We start from the raw sequence: 27,118 nt of genomic DNA on the forward strand, positions 1-27,118 counted from the left end.
AGTCTTGGTGGTTCCAAACTTCTTCCATTTAAAAATGGAGGCCAATGTGTTCTTGTGGACCTTCAAAGCTGCAGACACTTTTGGGTACCCTTCCCCAGATCTGTGTCTCGACACAATCCTATCTCGACCTCGTGGCTTGGTTTTTGCTCTGTCATGCACTGTCAACTGTGGGACCTTATATAGACAGGTTTGTGCCTTTCCAAATCAAGTCCAATCCATTGAATTTACTACAGGTGGACTCCAATCAAGTTGTAGAAACAGCTCAAGGATGATCAATGGAAACAAGATGCACCTGAGCTCAATTTCGAGTCTCATAGCAAAGGGTATGAATACTTACGTGAATAAGGTTTCTGCTTTTTATGTTTAATACATTTGTAAAATTATGGGGTATTGTGTTTGAGGAAAATGTTTTATTTAATCAATTTCAGAATAAGGCTGTAACGTAACAAAATGTGGAAGAAGTCAAGGGGTCTGAATATTTTCCGAAGGCACTGTATGTGCCCTGCTACATTGGCTAATGACGACGGTGGCAAAAAGAATTCTCAAAGACTATCACTGGTTCGAACATTCCTGTCCTGTGTGACCTACGGCCTACTGATCCCCATGTTAAAACGCAAAACACACCGCCTGAGGGACGGTGACGCAACAAGAATGAGGAAACATTCCGTTTCTTTAGCATACCATACCTATCACTTCAGTGGCGCCTTTATTAACACGATAACTATGGTGTACCGATGTCAATCAAATATATCGCTGTGTCTTATCACACTGCTGCGTTCCCAGCAGACAGGCCAGTTTTCCTGTCCCCAGTCAGAGAAGAACAGAGGGAGGAAGAAGCATAAGCCTCAAGTGCAGTCAGACCGGAATTACTAGTGTGGTGCCTAAGTGTGTCTACAGGGGGTGGGTGGTGGCGATGCCATGGACAGACAGAGGACTGGTGAGGTGGGATGGGGAGGCAGAGTGGGAAGGATCGGGACAAGGCAGAAAACCCATTCATACATTTCGTCAGAAAGACGGGGGTCGTGGGGGGGGGGCTGATCAGCCTTGCTATAGACTGCAGGCTGCTCTGTTAAGAGAATAAATGGTTTGTCAACAGTTGACTTAAATGCGGTCACGTCATATCTTTGGGTATGTGGGTGAAGTGAATGCGAGCGGTATGCGAGTGATGTGTACATCTCGTCTGGCATCAGCAGACTGAGCTCCTGTTTGGAGATGAGATGATTGACAAAAAAAAGGTCAGACTCAGAGGCTAATTTCAGACTTTACACAAGCCATCTGAAAGAGAGGAGGATCCTGCTAGGCGCAGAGCTACCACTCCTTAACGCTGAACTTCACACCGATTGGTGGGATTTAGGCTCCCTCTTTTCAAGTGAAGGGGCATGTAAGATAGTATACCCCCACCGTGCACTACATAACTCTTATCTCCACCATTGTGTAGACCCTATACCTAAAGCTTAGCTTGGATACACCAGCACCTACCAGCAGATGGATTGAGTGTCACAGACACAGAACACTTCCTTTGAACACGAGAAGCTAACAGATAAACAGGTTTATCATGGAGAAAGATCCTACTGGCTGGTAAAAAAAAGGGGGGTGACCTCAAACAGACTGAACAGTGGAAGGAGGAGGTCAAGGAGGTTGTGACACCCTGGGGGATTTCAAGTCAAATAAAACGAAACCCTGCCTTAGTGACACTGGGCATATTGCCCAATCCGGGAGGTGAAATATCGTTCGAGCACAAAGAATTTCAAACATGTAGGGTGTGTGGACTTGCACCACAAGTCAACTCCTTGAAAATGCTCCATCCCAGACGGGGTTTCTTAAAATCTTTAAGAGTAAAAAAAACAAAGATGAAACACAATGCTCTTTAGTGATAACTTCATTGACTGACTGCATCGCACTTCTGCTAATCTAACCCTGCCTAATGGCCCCATGCTAGGGAGGTGTGCAGCTCAAAAGGAGCCAGGCACACCTGGTCACACACACACACACACACACACACAGATAGACAAAATAAACAAACCAAATACCCAGTAACCCATACTGATCCTTACTGCTAGTCTGCTATAGCACCTCAACCTTATAATGGCTCTATTGAAAAGGGGGATCACCAGATCTACACAAGGGGAGGCCCCATGGAATGGATCGTTGCTGGGTAAACACTTCAAACCTTTACCCTGAACAATTTGAACCAGCTATTGGGTTGTACTCGTCTGATTGTGTTTCTTACTATGGCAACGGTGACTTCCGTGCCCATGACCACGCATGGCTTAGGCCACTGACGGAGGCCTGTAATTGGATATGGAGGGCCAGGTGGCCTGGTGATCAGTTGGAGCTGATCTGTCGGGCCAGCCAGTGTTTCTAACTCCCCGGAACAGGCCAGACCTGGGACAGGAGCCTGGAGCTACACTGCCCCCTGTGCTATACTCAAACACAGGCCACACAAAACGGAGACGCGGTGTGGGGCCAGAGCTGACCACGCACAACAGGAATAAAGGAAAACAAATTTTTTTTACGATTTGAGGGAGTAATTTCTTCATCTCTCTGAACTGGGGACTTTTGGATGGACTTTCTGCACTCTAACCCTGAATAACATACATTACATCAGGAGCCAAAAAGCTCTACAGACTTTCCATTTCTTATTCCAGCAGGTTTAGGAAGCCACCAGAATAAGTGTTAATCCAGCCTGCCCCAGGGAAGAGCCAGACTATTAGTAAGTTCTTACCTTGCAGCTGTTTGAATCTCCCCTCCAGGATGTTGGAGTACTGCACCTGGTTAACAAACGCCGCCGGGGAGAGACAGGGCTCCCTGTTTCGCTGGTGGTCCAGCTCCATGTTGGAGCGCTCTCTCCCTCCCTCTCAGCCTAAATCAACCTCAGGTATGGAGCGCTGCAGCGTGGCTGGGCCAGTGGGCTCTCCAGCATAGCACAGGGCCAGCAGGGCTGTCCACAGGACAGGAGCTAGCTATCTACCTGTAGATTCTACTACAGAAGCTACAGGCTTTAGTTGAGGAAAGTTCTGTTAGATTCAAAATGTGCTTTTCTATGGATCGTTTTCCCTCGTAAAATCCCAGTCCTTCTCCTCTAGCAGAGATTATGAGCAGAGCACGCCATGCTATCCCCCACGTACAAAAAAAATATCCTCCTTTGTTTTCTCTCCCCCTTTTTTCACAGAGGTGCAGGAGTTTTTCTAAACAAAACTAAGAGCAGAATGTTCTCGTCTCTTTCACCTCTTCTGGAATCTGTGCCACACTCCTTTTCTCTGAGCAAAGTAGAAACCTTTAGAGCAGTAGAAGTTCTCCTCTTCACATTCAGAGTCAAATGAACACTGGCTCTTCCCTCCAAAACGTTGAGCGCGCATTCCGCCTCATACACACACACACACACACATAACACACACACCTTGTTTGAGCACAACAGGAGAACCGGCTGTGGTCGGATGGCTGTGTAAACAGAGCCTGCTGCTCACGGAAAGCTGTGGCATTTGCATAAGGTGTGTTTTAGGGAGGAGCCTGAGAAAAGAGCGGGTGGATGGGCTGGATCAGTGGGGGGGCGGCTGGAGGAGTGGTGAGGTGGACTTAACCATTCAGTAAGGTACAGTAGGGAGAGGCAGAAGATGGATCATTCCAATCCTTCACAATGCCACAGTGGTAGTGTAGGAGGTGTGGTCAGCCAGTGAGGTGTCACACAAGCCAGCGTCTACGGTTGTTGTTCTCCCATCCTCTGTCTCAGTCTTACGCGATCACTCTCTTCTCTTTCCGCTTCACGGGACTAAAATAAGGCGTTAAGACAGGAAGGAAGTAGTTGAGAAACTGGCAGCAGCAGCAACACGCTCTTTCCTGCCTGAGCAGCGGAGTGTGATGAGAGAATGTGTGTGTGTGTGTGCGCTCAATCACTGTCCACTGAGGCCCACCCAATCAAAAAAGTCTAAGCATCGATTTCCCGCATGTCTTCATACACATGAACACAACGACTTAACGCTACCAAAATAAAAATGTTGATGCATTCCTCAGAAATAAGTGGACATGACAGCCGTTTGAAGTGCTCTCGGTACTGTGCTCAATACTTAGCTCCAGCGGCAGCTTGTCCTCCAGTGACCTTGATATGACACACCAGAGCCGTGTTGTTCACTAGAAGCAAAGTAGATGAGCTTTCTTACATGAACTGTCGGGGGGGGGGGGGTAAACCCTTCTCCTTTTCACACAAGTCAGGTCAGAGCAAGTGGCTGTGCTTAAATCATACAGGAGCCCCTAGGATACCAATTTGAAGTTTTGTATTCGTCATAAACATGTACAGGATACACGTGGTACACACCGTCTAACTAAATGCTTCCACGCGGGTTCCTTCTCGACAATGCAACAATAAGAAATGAGAACCGATAAGACTATGAACACAAAGTAAACGGCTGAGTGGAATAGAATAAAACATTGTATCTTAAGTATAACACAGGAAGGTAGAATTTATAGTTCAATATTTATTTTTTGGGGAAAGGGGGGATTTGGGGTTCAAGTGATTATAACTGTGTGGTATTTAGCAAGTCAGAATCAGAGTCCGGTCAGAGCGGTTGTGATGTGTGTGTGTGTAGCATGAATGGGTGAGTGCTAAGGTGTGAGGGTGAGGTAAGGGTACAGCCTGCCCTGTCCATGGGGCACGTGTTCAGATCTGTTGTTTTACAAGCTGTGTTTGGGCTACTTTGGGTTTGGTTGGGTTAAGGCTGTACAGTACAGGAGCCCTGCGGCCTACTCTCATTAGAAGATCTAGGGGGCCAGGGTTTTCAGAGTGACCAGCACTTTATAGAAGGAAGTAGCTTAATGAGGCCCAGAGAACAGACGCAGGCCTCTCACTGGGGGGGGGGGGGGGGGGGGGGGGGGGGGGGATTCTGTCGCTGTCGCCAGGGGGTGATGAGAGGAGAGCTCGGTGGTGCGCTCATTGCTGTCCTGACAAAATACCAAACATCCCTCTTAACATGCAGGCCTGTAATGAGTGCAGGTCTCTGAGTGTGTGTCTGTGTGTGTGTGTGTGTGTAACTGTGCTCACGCCACGGGATAAATAAGCTTCCTTCCTCTAGAAAACAGCTCGTCCGCTTGCTGTACAGAGGGCTGGATAAACAACCCTTTTCTGCAACTTGTGAAAACTAAAAGAGGGGGGAGTATACGAGGAAGCATTCGGCAGGTGCTCCTGTATGAAGCACGGTGCAATTACAGATAATGGCCCGGTCTACGGACATGAGCAAGACAGTGGAGCAGAGAGGAGAGGGGGAGTGAACCATGTGAGGGGGGCAGAGGAGTGAGAGGAGAGGGGGAGTGAACCATGTAAGGGGGGGCAGAGGAGTGAGGGGAGAGAGGGAGTGAACCATGTGAGGGGGGGGCAGAGGAGTGAGGGGAGAGAGGGAGTGAACCATGTGAGGGGGGGGCAGAGGAGTGAGAGGAGAGGGGGAGTGAACCATGTGAGGAGGGGCAGAGTAGTGAGAGGAGAGGGGGAGTGAACCATGTGAGGGGGGGGCGGGGGGGGGGGGGAGCAGAGGAGCGATCCACTGGCGGGGCTGAGAGTAAACATCTCCACATCCTGCAACTCCTCCGCAAAGACACAGGCAGGGAGAGGCTCCCGGGAACATTCCCCACACGCAGCTCAGCCCCTGCAAAAGGCACACAGAGGTCATACTAAAACCCCCGAATGGAGGATAGAGGAGGATGTAGAGTATCACTCAGACAGGCCTGTAGACTGATGCTGCTAGAGGGTCTATTCTGTTCGTCTTCTGCACATTCCTCTCAGTGAGGATATGTGGTGGAGGGGGCAAGAGATAGAGAAAGAACAACCAGATGCCTCTCTCCGCAGGTCACGGTGTTAGAGTTGAGGCTGTCATGGTGCTTTTCCAACGACACTTAACCCCACACCAGTGGGCCGGCAGTGTTTTATGCTAATGTAGCTCCAGTGTTGTTTCCATCAGGAGTGTGACACTAAAGACTTGAGGCGAGCAGAATCAACAACCTCAGTATCATTCAGGACTGTTGCTTTGTGAGAAGGTGATCTAGTTCAGTCAGCCATTGTTCTGTAAATACCAACTGAAAAGTACTTAAGGCCTTGGCTCCAAGTCAGAGCAGGGTCCACCGGAGCCATGGCCCAGTGAGACAGGGGTGCAGTGGCATCAGTGTTCTGGCACCTCATTACACAGGGCCTCATTACACAGGGCCTCATTACACCCTCTGTGTTCCCTACTCCCCGTCCCTCTGACAGCTCTCTCTGCCCGAGTCTGTCAGTGTGTCGTACCCTGGTTCCTACCTGCCATGTTACCTTCCAGGCATTTCACACTCCAGACAGGTTTGTGAAGTCGTCGCGGGACGTCAGATCTTACTAGGCCACACACACACACACACACACGGATGAGTCACACCAACACACAAGCAGGAAGTATTCAAATGAACAGCTGAGGGAAGGAGGCACTCCTAGGCCATGGCAGGAATCAGACCGGTAACCAGAGTGCTGCTGATGAGAGTCACAGTGCTGTTGTGCTCTGGTAGTCCGTAGATACAGACTACACTTGACATAGAGGACTCTAATCCTCAGACTACGGAGGCCTGGACGTGACAGTTCGAGCTAGCTGTGCATAGATGAGTCTACACAAACGAGGGAGAAACCCATGCAAATGATCCTGAGCACAGGGGATGTTAGCACCTCCTTCGCTGTGTAGGGGGAGCAGAGGATTAGTCAACAGATAAGAACACAGAGGGGAATCCCATGAATGGAGCGAGAGAATGAAAGAACAGAACACAAGTGTAGAAGGAGAGCGAGAGAGAGAAAGAGAGAGACAGAGACAGCAGCACTCTGGTTACCGGTCTGATTCCTGCCATGGCCTAGGAGTGCCTCCTTCCCTCAACTGCTGCAGCATGTCAAAGAATGTGCACATCAAGCTCCTACTTGCCAAAAGGAGATGGTATCAGTGGCATTCCCAGGAGATGAGTAAAGAGCACACGCACACACGTTGTCAAATACTATATGAAAAGTCCCATCCACTACTCAGGTCACACTAGTTTGTTAGTCAGTTCAGTGTGACCTACTGTAGATGACAAACAGCCAACAGTCTGAATGAGTCTGTTACCACAAGGAGAATGGTTGCTTTTCAATGTGTGATGAGGCTAAACTTTTAAACAGCGCTCTCGCTTCAGCACTATACTATCACATACCACAGTTGGAAGTCGTGGTGTCAGTTTCTGCCTCCAGCATTGAGGGGTGGGGAGGGGTGCGTGTATGTATGTGTGACCACAGAGAGATTTTGTCTGTGTAAATGGTAGAGTGAGAACAGAGGTGGCCGATGCTGCCTCTGGCTGCCTGGTGCTTCCCTCTGCTGGGCCTCCACATTACTGCAACCAGCATGGCTGGTCATGTTCCACAACAGGACGGTGGACTGGGAACACACACTAGTCATACACACCGACAATCACACACACACACACACACACACACGCAGATGCCGGCGCTAACACCTGGGGCCTTGTCCTACCTGCCAGAGCTTTGATGCGCGAGCGCTCAAAGAGGCGTGCCGAGCTGTTCTCATTGTCCCAGTCGGTCTCTGCGGCCAGGTCCCAGCGGTTGTTGATGTCATTGTACTGCTGCTGGATCTCCTGGCTGTCGAAGTCGGTGGGAGAGATGGTGCTCATGATGGTGACCGGGGCTGGGGGAAAACCATCCAACCTGCAGGGGAACAGAGAAGGGGGGGAGAAAGGTCAGTCGAGGTACCTTGAAACCGCGTGGAGGTACTTTCCCACCCGAACAAGTTTTTAGATCTGCCCGTCCCTCGTCGACTTTGGAGAACCCTTAATTCAGTCTCTAACACCTCCCGCAGTAAGCTGCAGACTGATAGTCTCACACTTTCATTTGCCACATTTTCTAGCGTGGTATGACAAGGCCGATGCAAATATCAGCTGGGACAGATAGTGAAAATGAAGCCAAGCAGAGACGGAGAAAGGTGAGGGGTGGCTTGGTACAAACGGCACCTGTTGTAGTTTAACTGCCATGCAACCGGCCGTTTACTTAAGATAAATATTTAAAATTGCCATTGTCTCTCATATACCAGAGAAACTGATTGTATTATCTCAACTTGGCAAGAGGAGCAGCTTCATGAGAAAGTCCTATGGTTTTCGTATGCGCACAAAAACGTACACACGTGAGCGAGGAGCAGATACCTGTATAACCGTGATGTCTCTCAGTGAAATCCGTTTGAAGGACGCACACGTCTCACAACACACACACACCAATTTCTGATGCCACTCTGGCCTGGTGCCAAGGGTCAATGTCACCTAGAACTGGGACAGTAAACTGAAAATTACCGGCTCCACCTTCCGCTACACAACGTTCCTGTAGATGGTTCTAAAACCATTATTTGGTCAACAGTAATAACCTATGCATTATGTTGATTAATGCTATGAAAGTATCTGCCTGTCCCCTTTTGGCTGTTAGTGGCTCGTTCACACAGCAGCCATCACTCACTCTCCCCACTGTGACATGGAAGAGGGAGAGATACATTCTGACAAGAACAAGCATATGACCGTTGCTTAAAAATGCTATTTTGGGACAAATACAGTTTTCAAAGCAACGTTGCTGTTCTAGTTACAGAGGGGAGAGTCGCAGCTCTCTCTGAGTAGATCATTTATTTCTCCCCTCTTAGAGGCAATCTAGCTAGGTGTTTTGAGTTCCCATTTCCTCAGGTGGTGTATAATATAGACTATAGGGCGATATGCACAAAGATGTTGTCAAATTCTCTGAAGAGCCAAAAAATAAAATCTGATCATTCTGGATCCTAAAATATCAAGCATGCATTCTCTCAATATGTTAGATGAAATAGCTTACTTTTCATCATAGGCTACCACCTCAGTTGTCTTACTGACACTGGAGAAAATTCTAGAGCCCTACCATGAATGTAAAGTAACTGCCCAGAAAAAATATAAAAATGGTTGTATTTACTGTTCGAGCAAAATAGATATCACAATATAAAAAAAAATCCATGTCGCCCGAGCTCTAGCACCTCCCCGAAACCTAATTGACTTCTGATTGATCGTTAAACATTGACCATCACCAACAGCTTCAGAATCCAAGTGGGAAAAACTGCCCTTCGAGTGGTACAGCGGTCTAAGGCGCTACATCACAGTGCTATAGGTGTCACTACAGATCCGTTATCGATCCTGGGCTGTGTCGCAGCCGGCCCGCGACCGGGAGACCCATGAGGCGGCGCACAATTGGCCCAGCGTCGTCCGGGTTAGGGGAGGGTTTGACTGGACGGGATGGACTTGTCCCGTCGCGCTCTAGCGACTCCTGTGGCGGACCGGGGCTTGCAGGCTGACACGGTGGCCAGTTGGTGCTTCCACCGACACATTGGTGCGGTTGCCTTCCGGGTTAAGCGAGCATTGTGTCAAGAAGCAGTGCGGCTTGGCAGGGTTGTGTTTCGGTGGAGGCATGGCTCTCGACTGTCGCCTCTCCCGAGTCCGTACAGGAGTTGCAGCGATGGGACAAGACTAACTACCAACTGGATATCATGAAATTGGGGAGAAAAAAGGGTAAAAAGTACAAGGGATCTGAAATCCAGACATCAAATACGGTGTTAGATACAGCGGGATGGGTGGGTAAGTAAGTTGCCTTGCACCAGCCTTGGGTTGTGCAAGCTGGAACAGCTCATAGGGGCAGGAGTCTCTCTCCTGTTTCTGTAGCGTGAGGCAGCTTGATGTACAAGTACACTCGCCCGGACAGGACGCTAGTCTACCACAGTGCCTTACCCCAAATCTGTGTCAAGCAGAGTCGCATCAGGTCCCATTTCTACAGTCTTTGGTATGACTCGGCCGAGGATCTAACTCCCAACCTTTCAATCTCAGGGCGGACACTAATCACAGGGCACTGAGTTGGTGGGTGGGTGCACTAGACCAACTCGTCCATGTACTGTCCAGAAGTAGATCTCTGGGTAATGACTGAACTCAGGAGCCAGGAGAGGACAGAGAAGTGCCACAGCCATGCACTGCTCCTTCCCAGAACCTCTCCTTCCTTTCCCTGTGTTCTGACTAAGCTGTGGCACGGTAAGAGTTAAAGCCCCACCATGGAGAGGGGAAAGGGAGATACCTAGTCAGTTGCACAACTGAATGCATTCAACTGAAATGTGCATTCCGCAATTAACCCAATCCCCTCTGAATCAGAGAGGTGTGGGGGGGGTGGGGGGGGGCTGCCATAATCGACATCCACGTATTCGGGGCCCGTTGAACAGTGGGTTAACTGTGGGGGGGGTAGGTGGGTTCAGGTTTCTCCCTGGCTAAAGTGACTACCCCCTCTATCTTCTCTGACAGCTATACGGCCTCCCCTCCCCGTGGGGAATCTATTCAGATTGAAACCCAGACAGTTAACTAAAAAGGCCCATTAGAAAAAAAGGCCCATTAGACACGGCCTGTTTGTTTATGAGGACAGATAACAGATCGGATCTGTCTGTTTATCAAGGCCATGTTTGTTTGTTCTGTTGTGTCTGGCTTTGTGTCTGTCGTAAGGCTCTTAGTGGGATCTAGGGGTGGGGGTTGAGTAGTAGGGCTGCTGTGGTAAAGGCCGTCCACATGCTTCGGTTCAGCTCGGCTAGGCAAAGCGAACGAGTGTGCTCGCATACACTCTTAAAAGGGCTTTAAAAACCAAGACGAAAGCACCAATAGTACCGTTTGTCCATCTTGAGATGCCGTAAATAACCCAAGACGTCGGTCACAAATGTTTACATTTTTTGCAGAGATCATAGTTGCACAACTTGACATCTAAACTAAGATGTTTGGTGCATTATTTCTCAAGTGAAAAATGTGCACGAAAACGTGCCGTCTACCGTTAAATGACAACAAACACATTGAAGAATCCCTACTGTTGACCAATCAGACAAAAGGGCGTCGGCTTCGGCTTCCCGAAAGGCCAAAAGTTATTTTTTTTAAATACCTTGCCTAAGGCCAAAATGAACAAAAACGTCACAAAATATCGACATAATATATGCACAAACTGTTCCGAACTGTTTCGAATGGGAAGCACGCCTTAAGGCTTGGGGTCTTTATGTCAAAGCGATAGCGAGGCTGCTCCCCTGTCCTCAAATCAGGCTGACCGGCAGGCCTTCTGCTCCAGGCTCCATCTCTCCCTGCAGGAGGCTGTCTTAATCCAGAAGGCTGGGGGCAGAGCATGCTGCCGCTCTCCCTCCACCAGGATAGACAGCTCCTGCTGCTCCATGCTCTGCTATAGGAGACCACTCATCCGCTGAGTTAGTGTCAGCACTACTCTATCACATGAACTGGGAAATAGGGAAGAGTAGACCTGCCAGAGGAGAGTTGACCTGCTACGAGAGTCATTTTCAAAATAGTTGTAAATATGCATGCAGGCAAGTATGCACACACTAACTCACCCCCTAATTTAGACATATCAATTAGGCCTAGCCTAAATCCATACTCCAAGAATGACACCATTAATACAGACGGATCCGTCTGGGAAAAACAGAGGAACTTAAGTCTCATATATTCAGCAGATCCAGCAGAATGTGATGTCCTGCAGTATTGAGCATTCAGTCTCACATGGAGTATTCTGTCTCTTCTCCTGAGTCTGTCTTCCCTCGGCTATATCAAAAAAGGTTTCCCTCTAATAAGCAGGAAGCATCAAGGTAAGAAATGTGGACATATTCCAATGAAAGAACATTTGTCATTCCCAGTCCCTAGTCCAAATAAACTGACAATAGACAGAGGCCAGGAATGGAGAGAACAGAAATAGTTCATATAAAAGGGGACACCTTGTGGAGGATGGGGTGTTAAAACAAGATATATTATATGTGAGACAGGGCAGGATGTCTGTAGGGGCTCAGAGAACACTCCTACGGCGCATTTCCATTCTGGATTTACCCCAGTGTTTTACCCAAAAGGGTGAGATTTGTCTGTTTCCATCTATGCGGTCCGGCATCCGTGTCTCACTGGTCCATGGCTCCAGTGGACCTGCTTTTACCTGGGGCCAAAGCCAGGCCACCGGTACTTTAACACCTTCTTACAAAGCAACAGTCTTGACGAAGCAGAGGTTGTTGATTTTACTCTCCCGAGTTCTTATAGCTCAGAGAGTAGGATTGTCAAACTGTACTTAGCACGTCTGAACAGGATCGGCAGTGAATCTCTTTTGTGTTCACACAGCCAAGACCTTGAAGTCGTCAGCCACTCAGCATTGTTAAAATACTCCAAACCAGAAGGTGGCAGTAGCATTGTTTGACAATGCATGTCCGTGTGTGTTGCTTAGTGGTCTACATTCCAATGTCGGTCTAGCTAGCTGCGCTAATGTTGCTATTTTGTAGAAATCCCTTGTTGATACTAGCCAGATGGCCACAGCTAGATAACTACCTAGCAAGAGAACGAAGAAACAATTTAATTCACTCTCCATAATCCAATACTGCCAGTACCAGCACATAGCTAGCTAGCTAAACATTTGGCTAACATTAGCATATTCTCTAGTTAGCGCGACATAGCTAGCTAGCTAAGGACACTGCACTAATCCGGCAGCTGTTTCATGGAATCTAATCTATTGTGTTGCACGGTAAAAAAAAAAAACAGTTTGGTACTAGAATTTTTGTTACGTCCGGTACTTCTGTCAAATGTGTCTCACATGATTGAGAGGATCAAAGTTTGCCCATCAGGGTCATCACTAGTTCCCACAGCCACAAAGTCATAATTATGCTAAACCCCACCTAATCCTAAGTGCACAGCATTGCGTCTGTGCACTTAGCCATCCCATAGCCTACATTGCATATGAAGTGTGACTGGCAGTGGCTGGAAGTATATGGGTATCTGCCAGCATGATAGTAGATAGCACAATGACTGGAAGTCTATGGGTATCTGCCAGCATTATAGTAGATAGCACAATGACTGGAAGTCTATGGGTATCTGCCAGCATGATAGTAGATAGCACAATGACTGGAAGTCTATGGGTATCTGCCAGCATGATAGTAGATAGCACAATGACTGGAAGTCTATGGGTATCTGCCAGCATGATAGTAGATAGCACAATGACTGGAAGTCTATGGGTATCTGCCAGCATGATAGTAGATACCCATAGACTTCCAGTCATTGTGCTAACGCTAGTAATAAAACCCAACATGCAACAATTTCAAAGATTTTACAGAGTCAGGTCATAGTAGGAAATCAGTCAATTGAAATTAATGAATTAGGCCCTAATTTATGGATTTCACATGACTGGGCATGGGCCCATCCACTGGGGAGCCAGGCCCACCCACTCAGAATGAGTTTTTCCCCCACAAAAGGGCTTTATTACAGGCAGAAATAATCCTCAGCACCCCTCCCCCATAGACGATCTCGCAGGTGAAGAAGCCGGATGTGGAGGTCCTGGGCTGGTGTGGTTACACATGGTCTGCGGTTGTGAGTCCAGTTGGATGTACTGCAAACTTTTGTAAAAACGACACACTACCTCAAAACATGAGACATCTGTGGCATTGAGTTGTGTGACAAAACTGCACATTTTAGAGAGGCCTTTAATTGTCCCCCCAGCACATGGTGCACATGTGTAATGATCATGCTGTTTAATCAACTTCTTGACATGCCACACCTGTCAGGTGGATGGATTATCTTGGTAAAGGAGAAATGCTCACTAACAGGGATGTAAACAAATGTATGCACAACATTTGGGAGAAATATGCTTTGTGTGCGTGTGTATGGAAAATGTCTGGGATCTTCTACAAGTACAAATGGCAAGTTCGTCGCAACCCGGGTTGGCACGCAGCAGGTACCGCTTTTGTTCTAGTAATAAAAGGAACGGCCTCCCACTGTGATAAATACCTATCGGCAGCGAGAGTCTCAGTGTGTTTCATGTCACACGCCTAATGGATCCACAACAACACTATAGAGCTTATATTAACTTAAAACACTGGCAACACGCTGATGTGGGGGTAAGTCTCCATGGAAATGCGGCACTAGTGAGGTGTACGGTTATGCATTCATGGAACTCTTAGCTAGTGATGTAATATGTTCGATGAACATGGACCAGGGCAGTGAGTCTTTGTGACAGATTGATGGGACCGAATAAAGCGGTCTGTAATAACATCTCACAGGACCATCTATTCCACTGCCTAAAACATACTTCATCAAGGGCCTTACGGTGAAATCCCATTTTGAAATCATTTTTTAACCTTTATTTAACTAGGCAAGTCAGTTAAGAACAAATTCTTATTTTCAATGACGGCCTAGGAACAGTGGGTTAACTGCCTGTTCAGGGGCAGAACGACAGATTTGTACCTTGTCAGCTCGGGGTTTGAACTTGCAACCTTCCGGTTACTAGTCCAACGCTCTAACCACCAGGCTACCCTGCCGCCCCAATGAGTCAGCCTACGGAACGGAGACGGGGGACGGAACACAGACGCCTTGCTACAGCACATAACGTAACACAGGCGCGAGCGGCACTCCACTCCTAACAAAACAACGAGAAGAAGAAGCAGGGTAAATCCCATTAGTCAGATTAGGAAGTGGCTCAGAATAGAAACTCAGTCATTATCCTTGGATTAAAGCAAGACAGGAGGAACCGTCGGCAACGCCTCCCTCCAGTCCACCCCCGCGACCCGCCGATCCCGTTACCTCCCCACAGACAGGCAGCCATGATGGGCCCTCTGGGGATGACTGACTGACCAGGCCCCTGCTAGAGCCTGGAAGAGCTTTGGTCATTGGTACCTGGAACCAACGCAACAAGAGGAGGACATCGCGTTCCCCGGACGAACGGGCGGCCATGGCTACCACCACTTCCTGTACTTGGAGCAGGGGTATGACGGGAATGGTGATGGGTGGGTGGGGGGGGGGGGGGAGAGGGGAATAGGGGGAAGGAGATGGTACTAGGGGACTGGGGGTGTATCCCTGCTATGGCTAGGAAGAGCTGGGGCTCAGTGTCTGGACTAATCACTCCTGATTGGATCAGACACACAATCCCCTGACCCACTATGACACAGACCCTCACACTTCCACAGCCTCCAATACAGGGCACAACACACATGCTACGATACACCCAGCCTATGACGTAGCCTACGACACACAGCCTCCGTCTGACACAACCTAGCCAATAGACACCGCTTCGAACCTAGCCAATAGACACCGCTTCGAACCTAGCCAATAGACACCGCTTCGAACCTAGCCAATAGACACCGCTTCGAACCTAGCCAATAGACACCGCTTCGAACCTAGCCAATAGACACCGCTTCGAACCTAGCCAATAGACACCGCTTCGAACCTAGCCAATAGACACCGCTTCAAACCTAGCCAATAGACACCGCTTCGAACCTAGCCAATAGACACCGCTTTGAACCTAGCCAATAGACACCGCTTTGAACCTAGCCAATAGACACCGCTTCGAAACTAGCCAATAGACACCGCTTCGAAAGTAGCCAGCCTCCCCACTGAGCCTAGAATACACACAACCTCTGAACACAGCCTCCTCCGAAACAGCATCCCACAATATTGTTCTACAAAGTTAATGAGGCAAAAAGATGAAATGTTTCATCATGATACCTGGCTGTCACCACCACCTCTATCCTCCAAAACGCATCATCACACTAGTCATATCAACCTTAGAAAAGTGCAATTCATAAAGTTTAAAAAATGACAGTTTAAAATGGCCTTCTCTGATATCTAATGAGTGAATTACAATATTCCCCTGGTCACTGATGAAGGTGATGAATTGGAGGGGATATAAATCAATAGGGCTTAGAGCTGGGGAGGGAGGGCCAGACACAGGACCCAGGAGGAGTGTGTCTGCCTTCAGGGGATGAGGTGACAGGGCTTTGTTGGGACTGTCTGCTCCATACACACAAGCCAGAAATAGAGAGCCTACAGCTTTCTCACACATGCAGTCTTTTAATACACTAACTACATACCAACAAATAACCTCCTTTATGCACATATTCATTCCCGTCACACACGTCCTCCGACTCACACACCAACCAACCCCATCTTAGCAAATTAACCCCTTACACTCGTGGAAACCGGCCTATATGGATAGGGCTAAATTGAAATGTTTCTTAATGAAGAAATATGTAATGCCTAATTAGTGGACCCCAGGAAGAGTAGCTGCTGCTTCCGTAAAAGCTCAATGGGGATCCAAATAAACAAAAAACCCTGGTAGCAATTAAAAGGGAACAGTTTGTAGATTATGGGGAAATTATTCAGTTCCTGTTCAGAAAATTGACAGTTCACCTGACAAGACTGAATGCAAACATTACAATGTTGATTTTATGAGCATTTTACATTTACTGTACTTTGCCACATGTGTTGTTAACGAAAGCTTTCACAAGGCAATTCAGAAAAGCATGAGTCATGAGTACATTCAGGTGTGTGGCCTATGGCAAATTTTCTTCACAATACAACAAATGGGCTCATTCTGGTTAGGTCATCCCAGGGTATGACACCATTGTCCTCTTGAAACTGTACATCAAACATAGTGATCATAAACGATGACACGATATTACATATGGAAATGTGAAGTGCAACTTTAGACTCACAGGTGTTTGACTTTCTCTATATGCCGTCAAAGCAGCATTTATTATAATCCTCAACGCCTCATCTTTCAAAATACATCGAGTCCTCGTAATTTATAGCTTTTTCCCCCCTCACCTCAGACGACAAAAGAAATTTGCTAAATTAGCAGAAGGGATGGGGGCAACATTTTGTCGCACGGTGCTCAAGTTCAGAACGGCTGTCAGACATTATCCCATACAGCGTTGTGAAGCGGAGACCCCGAGCTCTGACGTCATGTATAGCACGTTACTGTACAGCCACTGCGTCCCAATTAAGACGCTTATCAGTGTCCAAATCTGCCTTTGTCAACCCGTATATAAGGGTACAAGTGTAAAGCGCTACCACCTCCCTAATCACCCTTAATGTATGATGTATAGACAATTTGGGTGACACTCCTCCCTGCAGTGCAGCTGACCCCGTAATAATCATATCAGCTTTATTCCCCCTCTACTCGTCATTGTGCGCCTGCCTCGTGTTGACAGCCATTATGGTGGAAGAGCATGTTTACGTCTGCCGAGCTGTTGCAGTGGACTTACGGGACAAACCTATGAGCCTCAACCCAAAATGGATGATGTACTAAATGTGCCAAGGTTGTCCTGGATAAAAATCGCCTTGTGACCCTTTAACAGAGACAGAGGAGAGAAAAAAAAGAGAGAAAAAAAAAAAGAGTGTGGCGGTCATAAACCAACAAGATGTCACAGCTAGAATGGGGTACTAAGATGGTGGAGTGCGTAGATACTGAACGCTGTGGAACTCTTCCTGTACACGCCATTCATCACCATGAAAAACTGTCAACCGGGCTTTTGTCTCAAGAGTGTGCGTGTGTGAGAGAGAGATCACAACAGATCAGTGCGTCTTCAGGTCACTACAGATTAACATTACTTTAAGGGGACATTTAGCTTTCTAATCTTGAGATGGAAAAAAAACTGACTGAAATATGCAGGGTTCGCATTAGCTTTCAGAAATCAGCATTTTCAAAAACGCAGACAATCAAAATCTGCATTTTAAACCACTTCGCCTGTGTTTTATATTGAAAGTCTGTTCTTTCTCTTCAAGCGATAAGGGGCGTGCAACTATAGTTTCTCTTGACAAAAAATACATTAGTGCAATACATTTGGCAGAAACAACAGACAGAAGGGCACCGCTATTCGGCTAGCAGCCACACAAGCAAATTAGCTTAAAAATAACTTTTTCGCAAAAATGATGCATGGCCATCACATTTTGAATATTTATCATAAAAATATATATGTAGCCAGCTACATTGCCTAATGTTCCCAAACCGGTCATCCTGCTCTGCTGCCAGCAAGAAAAACCCCAGATTAAAACCCTGCTTCAACAGTTAGAAGGAGAGGATACTATTTTGCAATGCTATGGTGATGCAAAGGGGAAGTGACAGAACACCTGTTCTCTTAAATTAGCTACTAGCTAGATCTAGGACAGGCTATTCTTTCCAGAATTGGAGGAAGGTAGAGCTAGGACGATAAACCGAAGATTATCACCCCCGACCATACTGATCACTTAACGCAGGCATTTTGCTGATAACACATGCGCCACGCTGATCCTCAAAATGGGGGCCCCTCAGGGGTGCGTGCTTAGTCCCCTCCTGTACTCCCTGTTCACTCATTGGTTTTCTGATGAAACCACAGTGGTAGGCCTGATCACCGACAACGATGAAACGGCCTATAGGGAGGAGGTCAGAGACCTGACCGTGTGGTGCAAGGACAGCAACTTTCCTCAACGTGATCAAGACAAAGGAGATTAGTAGAGGTCGACCGATTATGATTTTTTTCCAACGCCGACCGATACCGATTATTGGAGAACTAGAAAAAGCTTATACCGATCGGTATATAATGACAATTACAACAATATTGAATTAACACTTATTTTAACTTAATATAATACATCAATAAAATCAATTTAGCCTCAAATAATGAAACATGTTCAATTTGGTTTAAATAAATGCAAAAACAAAGTGTTGGAGAAGAAAGTAAAAGTGCAATATGTGCCATGTAAGAAAGCTAACGTTTAAGTTCCTTGCTCAGAACATATGAAAGCTGGTGGTTCCTTTTAACATGAGTCTTCAATATTCCCAGGTAAGAAGTTTTAGGTTGTAGTTATTATAGGAATTATGGGACTATTTCCCTCTATACCATTTGTATTTCATTAAACTTTGACTATTGGATGTTCTTATTGGCACTTTAGCATTGCCAGTGTAACAGTATAGCTTCTGTCCCTCTCCTCGCTCCTACCTGGGCTCGAACCAGGAACACAACGACAACAGCCACCCTCGAAGCAGCATTATCCATCGCTCCACAAAAGCCGCGGCGGCCCTTGCAGAGCAAGGGGAACAACCACTCCAAGTCTCAGAGCGAGAAACGATTGAAACGCTATTAGCGCGCACTTCGCTAACTAGCTAGCCATTTCACATCGGTTACACCAGCCTAATCTCGGGAGTTGATAGGCTTGAAGTCATAAACAACTGCTAGCGAACGCACAAAAGTGCTGTTTGAATGAATGCTTACGAGCCTGCTGCTGCCTACCATCGCTCAGTCAGACTGCTTTATCAAATCATAGACTTAGTTATAACATTATAACACCCAGAAATACGAGCCTTAGGTCATTAATATGGCCGAATCCGGAAACTATCATCTCAAAAAGAAGATGTTTATTCTTTCAGTGAAATACGGAACCGCTCCGTATTTTATCTAACGGGTGGCATCCATAAGTCTAAATATTCCTGTTACATTGCACAACCTTCAATGTTATGTCATAATTACGTAAAATTCTGGCAAATTAGGCGGCCCAAACGGTTGCATATACACTGACTCTGCGTGCAATGAACGCAGGAGAAGTGACAATTTCACCTGGTTAATATTGCCTGCTAACCTAGATTTCCTTTAGCTAAATATGCAAGTTTAAAAATATATAATTCTGTGTATTGATTTTAAGAAAGGCATTGATGTTTATGGTTAGGTACACATTGGAACAACGATACGCACCGCATCGATTATATGCAACGCAGGACACGCTTGATAAACTAGTAATATCATCAACAATGTGTAGTTAACTAGTGATTATGATTGATTGATTGTTTTTTATAAGATAAGTTTAATGCTAGCTAGCAACTTACCTTGGCTTACTGCATTCGCGTAACAGGCAGGCTCCTCGTGAGGCAGGTGGTTAGAGCGTTGGACTAGTTAACTAAGGTTGCAAGATTGAATCCCCCGAGCTGACAAGGTCAAAATCTGTCGTTCTGCCCCTGAACGAGGCAGTTAACCCACCGTTCCTAGGCTGTCAATGAAAATGTTCTTAACTGACTTTCCTAGTTAAATAAAAGGTGTAAAAAAAATTTTAATATCGGCCAAATAGGTGTCCAAAAATACTGATTTCCGATTGTTATGAAAACCTGAAAATCGGCCCTAATTAAATCGGTCGTTCCAATTAAATCGGTCGACCTCTAGAGATTGTGGACTACAGTAAAAGGAGGACCGAGCACACACCCAGTCTCATCGACGGGGCTGTAGTGGAGCAGGTTGAGAGCTTCAAGTTCCTTGGCGTCCACGTAACCAACAAACTAACATGGTCCAAGCACACCAAGACAGTCGTGAAGAGGGCACGACAAAACCTATTCCTCCTCAGGAGTGAAAAGATTTGGCAAGGGTCCTCAGATCCTCAAAAAGTTTTACAGCTGCACCATCGAAAGCATCCTGACTGGTTGAATCACTGCCTGGTATGACAACTGCTCTGCCTCCGACCGCAAGGCACTACAGAGGGTAGTGCGTATGGCCCAGTACTTCACCGGGGCCAAGCTTCCTGCCACCCATGACCTCTATTTTTTATTTATTTTTCACCTATACCAGGCGGTGTCAGAGGAAGGCCCAAAGAATTGTTAAAGACACCAGCCACCCTAGTAATAAGACTGTTTTCTGCTACCGCACGGCAAGCGGTACCAGAGGAGCAAGTCTAGGTCAAAAAGGCTTCTTAACAGCTTCTACCCCCAAGCCATAACACTGCTGAACAGTTAATCAAATGGCTACCCGGACCATTTGCATTGTCCCCACCCCACATTTTTACGCAGCTGCTACTCTGTTTATTATCCATGCATAGTCCCTTTACCTCTACCTACATGAACATATTACCTCGACACCGGTGCCCACCCCCTCCACACACACATTGACTCTGTACTGGTACCACCTGTATATAGCCCCACTATTGTTATTTACTGCTGCTCTTTAATTATTTTTTATTCTTGTCTTACTTTTTTTTGTTTGGGTATTTTCTTTAAACTGCAATGTTGGTTAAGGGCTTGTAAGTAAGCATTTCACTGTAAGGTCTACACCTATTGTATTCGGGACATGACAAATTTTGATTTGATATCGTTCATTACAATAAGTAGCCTATTCAACAGAAATGTGATGTTTGAAATGAAATACGTTTTCTAATATGGGTGATTGTGTCATTAACAATCGATGGCTACAACCATCAAATTAGTAGTAGTAAAAAAAAAAAAAACTGGTCCACATTAATGCTATAAACGTATTTATCATTATCGCATCAATACAGGCAATTTATCGCGATATTTGTCCACATGGCCCAGCTCTAGAAGGAAGACTAGTGTTGGTGGCTGTTCTGGCACGGAGAGGGCATTACCTTCAGGAGAACGATGGGAGCTTGGAAGAACGAGGGAAAGCAGGACAGAGCAAGCAGCATCACCACCCCTCTTTCCTCGCTCTCCATTCTCTCCCTCCCTCCCTGACCTTCTTTCCTCTCCGCTAGCTGGTCTGTTTTTCACTGCACCAGTTAATCAGGGAGAAATGGAGCCCAGCACAGTCGCCAGGAGGGAATTACCCCAGCGCACAACATGCCAGATGAGCACACGCGCCACACTACGCCCGGGGGATGGGGCCACACTTCACTCCCTCACCCAGACAGACAGACGGGCTGTAAGCCTGGCCATGCATCCGATCCCCCCCAACACCACAACAATACTTAAGCTTGCTTTGTCAGACAGAGAATACAGTCTTATAGGAACCACACACACACCGCTCATCAAATCATTTAGTTCTGCCAGTCCCAGAGCTGAACTGTGGAAAATAAGGATGGAGGCTGCATGACCACCCAGACAAACCCCCCACAGCACTGGATGATGTTTCTCTATGCCAGGTGTATTCAACTCTTACCCTATGAAGTCCAGAGCCTGCTGGTGTTCTGTTCGACCTGATAATTAATTGCACCCACCTGGTGTCCCAGGTCTAAATCAGTCCCTGATTAGAGGGGCACAATGAAAAGATGCAGTCAAACTGGCTTCTAGGTCCAGAGTTGAGTTCTAGGCCTATATGCTAATAATCAGGAATTATAATCACTGCAACAAGACCCCTCTACCCACAGCCTCTCCTCGGGGGGTAACCCCTCTCTGGCTCAGTCAGTCAAGCTCAGATGGGGTAGGGGCGAGATCCCCAAAAAGCCCAGCACAAAGCCCATCTCGCCAGTGGCCCGACACAATGGAGGAGTCAGCAGAACAAGGGGCCAGCAGCTCACGCCTTTCCTGTTTGCAGAAATTAGGTGGCCAGAGACACACATGTATCAGAGGGCCACTCACAGAGGCGCTGATCCAGCCCTGAATGCTTTTCTGAATAGAGCAGCGGCGGCCCATTGTCAAGCCTGTAGCGTCGCATTCATCAAACACCCCCCCCCCCCCCCCCTCCCCACCCCGGAATGCTCACCAACACAGAGTCCTCCAGAGAGAGAACGCCCTCTCCATGACATACTCTCCTATTTCTCTCTCCATCACTTCAACACCTCTACCACCCCCACATCTCTCCAAGAAACGTCTGTTTCGTTTTCCCCATCAGTGGCCATTCAAACCCACTCTCATTAGCCAGATTGATTCACTCATACAATGACACTCATCATGCCATTGCTGCGCTCACCCACGTCATGCATTCACCCGCGGAACACGCGTACCAGGCGCTCAAGGCTTTTATCCATATAAAACCACCCACATAAACCTCTACAGGAACAATCTACTACATGCTTAATCTAGTGGAACACTCAGACACTCACAGACAACTAAAGACAGTTTCTTATAGGCATACATGTAATGTAATGTGACACACCAGAGACTTTTTAGGCCTATTCTCTCATTTGTGGCTAGCTCAAATTCAGTTGTGTTTAAAACTGAACACCTTTTTAGCAAAAATGTGACCGACAGGTTGGATTCGGTCTTACGTAGCAAAATTTGAATGTTTTTTATTTTATTTATTTTTTTACATTGGATAAAAGTAGAGACTCAGAGGTAGAAAATGGTATATCATGCACTACAGTCAAGGAACAATGGGAAAGTAATTCTGCTTTGAAAGTTGATAAACTTTTAACTTCACTTTTGAAAAAATGGCCCTTAAATGTTTTGGTACCTAATGAAAAGCTCTTCTTAGTCTACACCCATTCAGCATCGCTCGCACGCTCTTCAGCTTTATCCCCAACCATCTCTTTAAAGATTCACACACGAGGCTAAGTTTTCAAGACTAAAGGCTGGCTTATACTATGGTTGTGGTCGTAAATTTAATGGAGTGCCAGAGTGTGCTCTGGGCGTTCGTAAACTCAGAGCGTTGTCAGATTGCCCGTTCGTAAATGAAGAGCGTTTCGCTCACGGAGCGTTCAGAGCGCACACTGGACGCTCCGGCGACTGCAACTGTGCAGATGGCAATGATTTTATTCAGCTTTTTTGCCAACGTTTACTGACACCGGTCATATTCAGCAGGTGTTGAGTGTTTGTAAATTTGTCAGTTATTCTGCGCTCTGGCACACTCAGACCAGAGTGCTCTGAAATCTGAGTAGATAGACGTAGCTGGTAAATTCATTCTGGCTATCGACCGTTGTCACAGTGACATCATAAACATTCTATTGAAATAGTTACTTGCATAGTGGAGTCTTTTATTAAGACATGTAGGTAGCTAGCTAGCTAGCTAGCTAGCTAGCTAGCTAATCAATGAACCATAATCCCAACTCATAGCGTTACTACCCTGCATGAATCTGCAAGTAGCTAACCAACCAGGTCTTGTAACTACCCATCCTGGATCCGGGAGCGTTGTCATCAACTGGCACTAATTAGCATAACGCAACAGACATAAATATTACTAGAAAATATTAATATTCATGAAATCACAAGTGAAATCTATTGAAACACAGCTTAGCCTTTTGTTAATCACCCTGTCATCTCAGATTTTGAAAAATATGCTTTACCACCAAAGCAAGACAAACATTTGTGTAAGTTTATCGATAGCCTAGCATAGCATTATGCCTAACTAGCAGCAGGCAACCTGGTCACGAAAATCAGAAAAGCAATCAAATTAAATCGTTTATCTTTGATGAGCTTCGGATGTTTTCACTCACAAGACTCCCAGTTAGTTAGCAAATGTTCCTTTATTCCAAAAAGATTATTTTTGTAGCCGAAATAACTCCGTTAGTTCTCCAAATTATCTCCATAATATCGACAGAAACATGGCAAACGTTGTTTATAATCAATCCTCAAGGTGTTTTTCAAATATCTATTCAATAATATATCAACCGGGACAGATGGCTTCTTAGTAGGAAAGAGAGAAACAACGGCCGCATTTGTCTCTTACGCACAAAACACTCAAGAGACTCCAGCTGACCACTGACGCAATGTTGACGTTCAGGCTCATTTTTCTAAATAAAAGCCTGAAACTATGTATTGTGACACTAGACACATAGGGAAGCCATAGAAAAAGGAATCTGGTAGATATCTCATTTACTGCTCAAAAGGGACGCATAGGAACGCAGAAGTTTCTAAATAAGAGTCCCTTCCTGAATGGATTTTGCTCAGGCTTTCGCCTGCAATATCAGTTATGTTATACTCACAGACAATATTTTTACAGTTTTGGAAACTTTAGAGTGTTTTCTATCCTAAACTGTCAATTATATGCATATTCTAGCATCTTGTCCTGACAAAATAGCCCGTTTACTTTGGGAACGTTATTTTTCCAAAAATGAAAATAGTGCCCCCTAGAGTCAACAGGTTAAATGTTAGCTAGCTAACATTAGCCTATAATTAGCAGTGCAAATGGCTCTGAGATACTAATAATATTACTACACTGATCATACACGTTACGTCAACTAGACAGCGAGCCAGCTAACGTTAGGTAGCTAGCTAACAATACGCTAGCTTGAAATGAAAACAACTTTCTGACAAAATTCTAAACATATATCTGAAAATGTATCTAGCTAGACTCTTACCAGTTTACATGGATGGACGCTTCTTCCCTCTGTCATGGATGCCATGGTTGCCCTTAGTTTGAAGATGTAATATGCATGTTTTATACAAAATCATTGTTTGTTCTCTTTTCGACTCAGTCTGCATATTTGTGTGAAGTAATGACACGTGACATACGCCTAGTTTCTTGAAACAAATCACAAATGTGAAAGACCATGACGGCTACAGCCACAGAACATCAACTGCAATTTATTAAAATGCCCAGAGAAGGGAGACCGGAGCAAATCGATACTGTACAGGATGGGCCTGGCTATACATAGACATAATCACACAAGCCATTTCTCCACATGGGACAAGCAATAAGAACACTATACTAAAGCTAGGTTTCATTACTCAACACTGGGTAACAGAAATGGCATGACTGTGCAATAGGCTAATTATGGCGTGACTGGCCAGGAATAAGGGCAACATCTGTGTGTTATCTCCATCTAGGCTACATTCTAACACAAGAGTCAAGTTTAGTATGAAGCTATGAGCGCAGAAGATCTCATCCTCTCAATTCTCCTCCCTTTTATTGTGCTCGGTTAGAATTTGTAATTTAGCCAAACTGGCAGAAGTGAGCCTTCCAATGTACTCCATTGCACTCATGACCTGCAGCACAAACGCCACCCACAGGGCCTGGGTCATGAGGCGTAGGAGAAAGTTCATGGTCGGCGCTCCCCTTGGGTAACAGAGACCTTCAGCCTACTCACGGTCACAGAAAACCTCACAGATCCCAACATAGGGTTCTTTCAGCAGATTTCCTTACAGTCAATCATTCCCAGCCTAAACTCTGAACCTTAGGCCATTCTCCATTTAAGGCAATGGATGGACGCCCGATCAGTTCAACAGATTGTTGCTTCTTTACTTGAGATGGCTCAAAAAGGAGCTCTGGCGGACTTGTGGGGGGTGGTGGGGTGAGGAAGAATTCCAAAAGCCCAGCATGGACTCTACAGGGAAAAATTAGGAACACATGTTCAAATGTTGGACTCACAAGGCCAGAGGAGGCGTAAGGGCAAATGGATATTTCCACAACTTGCAAAACATCCCCCACCCCCTCTATCCTGGGCGGCAAAACTCCTGCCTGCCTTGGGTAACTGGACGGATGATGTGGGGGACAAACTTATCACCATCTCCAAAACAGAGCAAATTGCCAGGGAACTGCATTTCTCAATACAGGAGAAACATTGCAAAACAACAACGTAATACAATCTAATTTGGGGCAACATCTATGAATTGCTTAAACCTAACCATTTAATCTCTAAAAACACAGTTAATATAATACCAGCCCATTCCTACTCTCTCCCCTACGGCAGCAGCCTTCAATAGAAGTTGTTTCAGCACTACTAATTAAAGAAAGGAGGATCTCACTCACAGCCTATGAGACCAAACATAGTGTATTCAGAAAGTATTCAGACCCCTTGACTTTTTCCACATTTTGTTAGGGATGCACGATTTAAAAATCGGTGAACATATCGGAATCGGGCGATAATAGCTAAAAAGGCCAACATCGGTATCGGCCCGATGTCTAGATTAACGCTGATGTGAAAAACCGATGTCAAAGCTGAGGTGCATACCTATATAACGTAGGTATTTGACGTAATGGCGACGTGCAACACAGCATTCCTAACTTAGTCCACAATGTCTGCTGTGTGGCTTGAGCAGTCAAAAATTCGAGCAGTCATTTGAAAGACTAAGAAAACTTCAGCGAGATAATTCAAAGGCGAAATCCATTAACTCCAAGATAATGAAATTCATTGCCCTTGACAATCAACCGTTCTCTGTCGTGGGTGATGTTGGCTTTCGCGGCTTGTCGAGCACCGGTACACATTAACGTTACCAAGTGTGCTATTGTTCAGATCTTTCCCTACTTGGAGTTATAGCGTCACTTCACGACATACTATAGAACGCCGCATGGGTCTTTGCGTGTCAAAAAAGATACGTCAAATAACACCATTTGACACGTCAAATAACAGTTCTATTATAGAATGTTGTGTGTTCTGAACTTGCCTGTGCAAGCCAAGCGCCACCACTGCTATCAGTAGCACTGTCAAAGCCATACAAAAAAATAATAAATCAGCAAACAAGCAAACACTGGCCACGAACGATGCGTTTACAATACCGTGTTGGTAATAAAGCATTATTTGTGACAAATAAAATTTGATTTTATTTGCAACTTCTGGGGTAGCTAGCTTTAGCTTGGTACCTAGCTAGCACCAATACAACCAGCCTGAAAACAATGAGCAGTAGAAACTGCAGTCATTTTCATTATTCTTAGCAACGATTTAGGAATCCTTGTGAGTAAGTATTAACTAG

The 27,118-nt window shown here is 46.1% G+C and overlaps 1 protein-coding gene across 6 annotated transcripts in view; it reads right to left on the reverse strand.

Moving 5' to 3' along the window:
• The window catches only part of LOC110534017 (spectrin beta chain, non-erythrocytic 1), a 95,877-nt gene that overhangs the window by 56,193 nt on the left and 12,566 nt on the right, over positions 1-27,118 (reverse strand). For 4 of the 6 annotated variants that reach the window (XM_036990411.1, XM_036990409.1, XM_036990413.1 and 1 more), the window contains exon 2: positions 7,497-7,687. In XM_036990411.1, the coding sequence (XP_036846306.1) occupies positions 7,497-7,653 (157 nt within the window). In that variant the 5' untranslated portion in view covers positions 7,654-7,687. Of the gene's footprint in view, positions 1-2,725; positions 3,454-7,496; positions 7,688-27,118 lie in introns of those variants that run through there. The other 2 variants (XM_036990414.1, XM_036990412.1) reach the window with 1 other exon arrangement.

The sequence above is a fragment of the Oncorhynchus mykiss genome, chromosome 10 (assembly GCF_013265735.2).
Source record: "Oncorhynchus mykiss isolate Arlee chromosome 10, USDA_OmykA_1.1, whole genome shotgun sequence".
Lineage (NCBI taxonomy): Eukaryota > Metazoa > Chordata > Actinopteri > Salmoniformes > Salmonidae > Oncorhynchus > Oncorhynchus mykiss.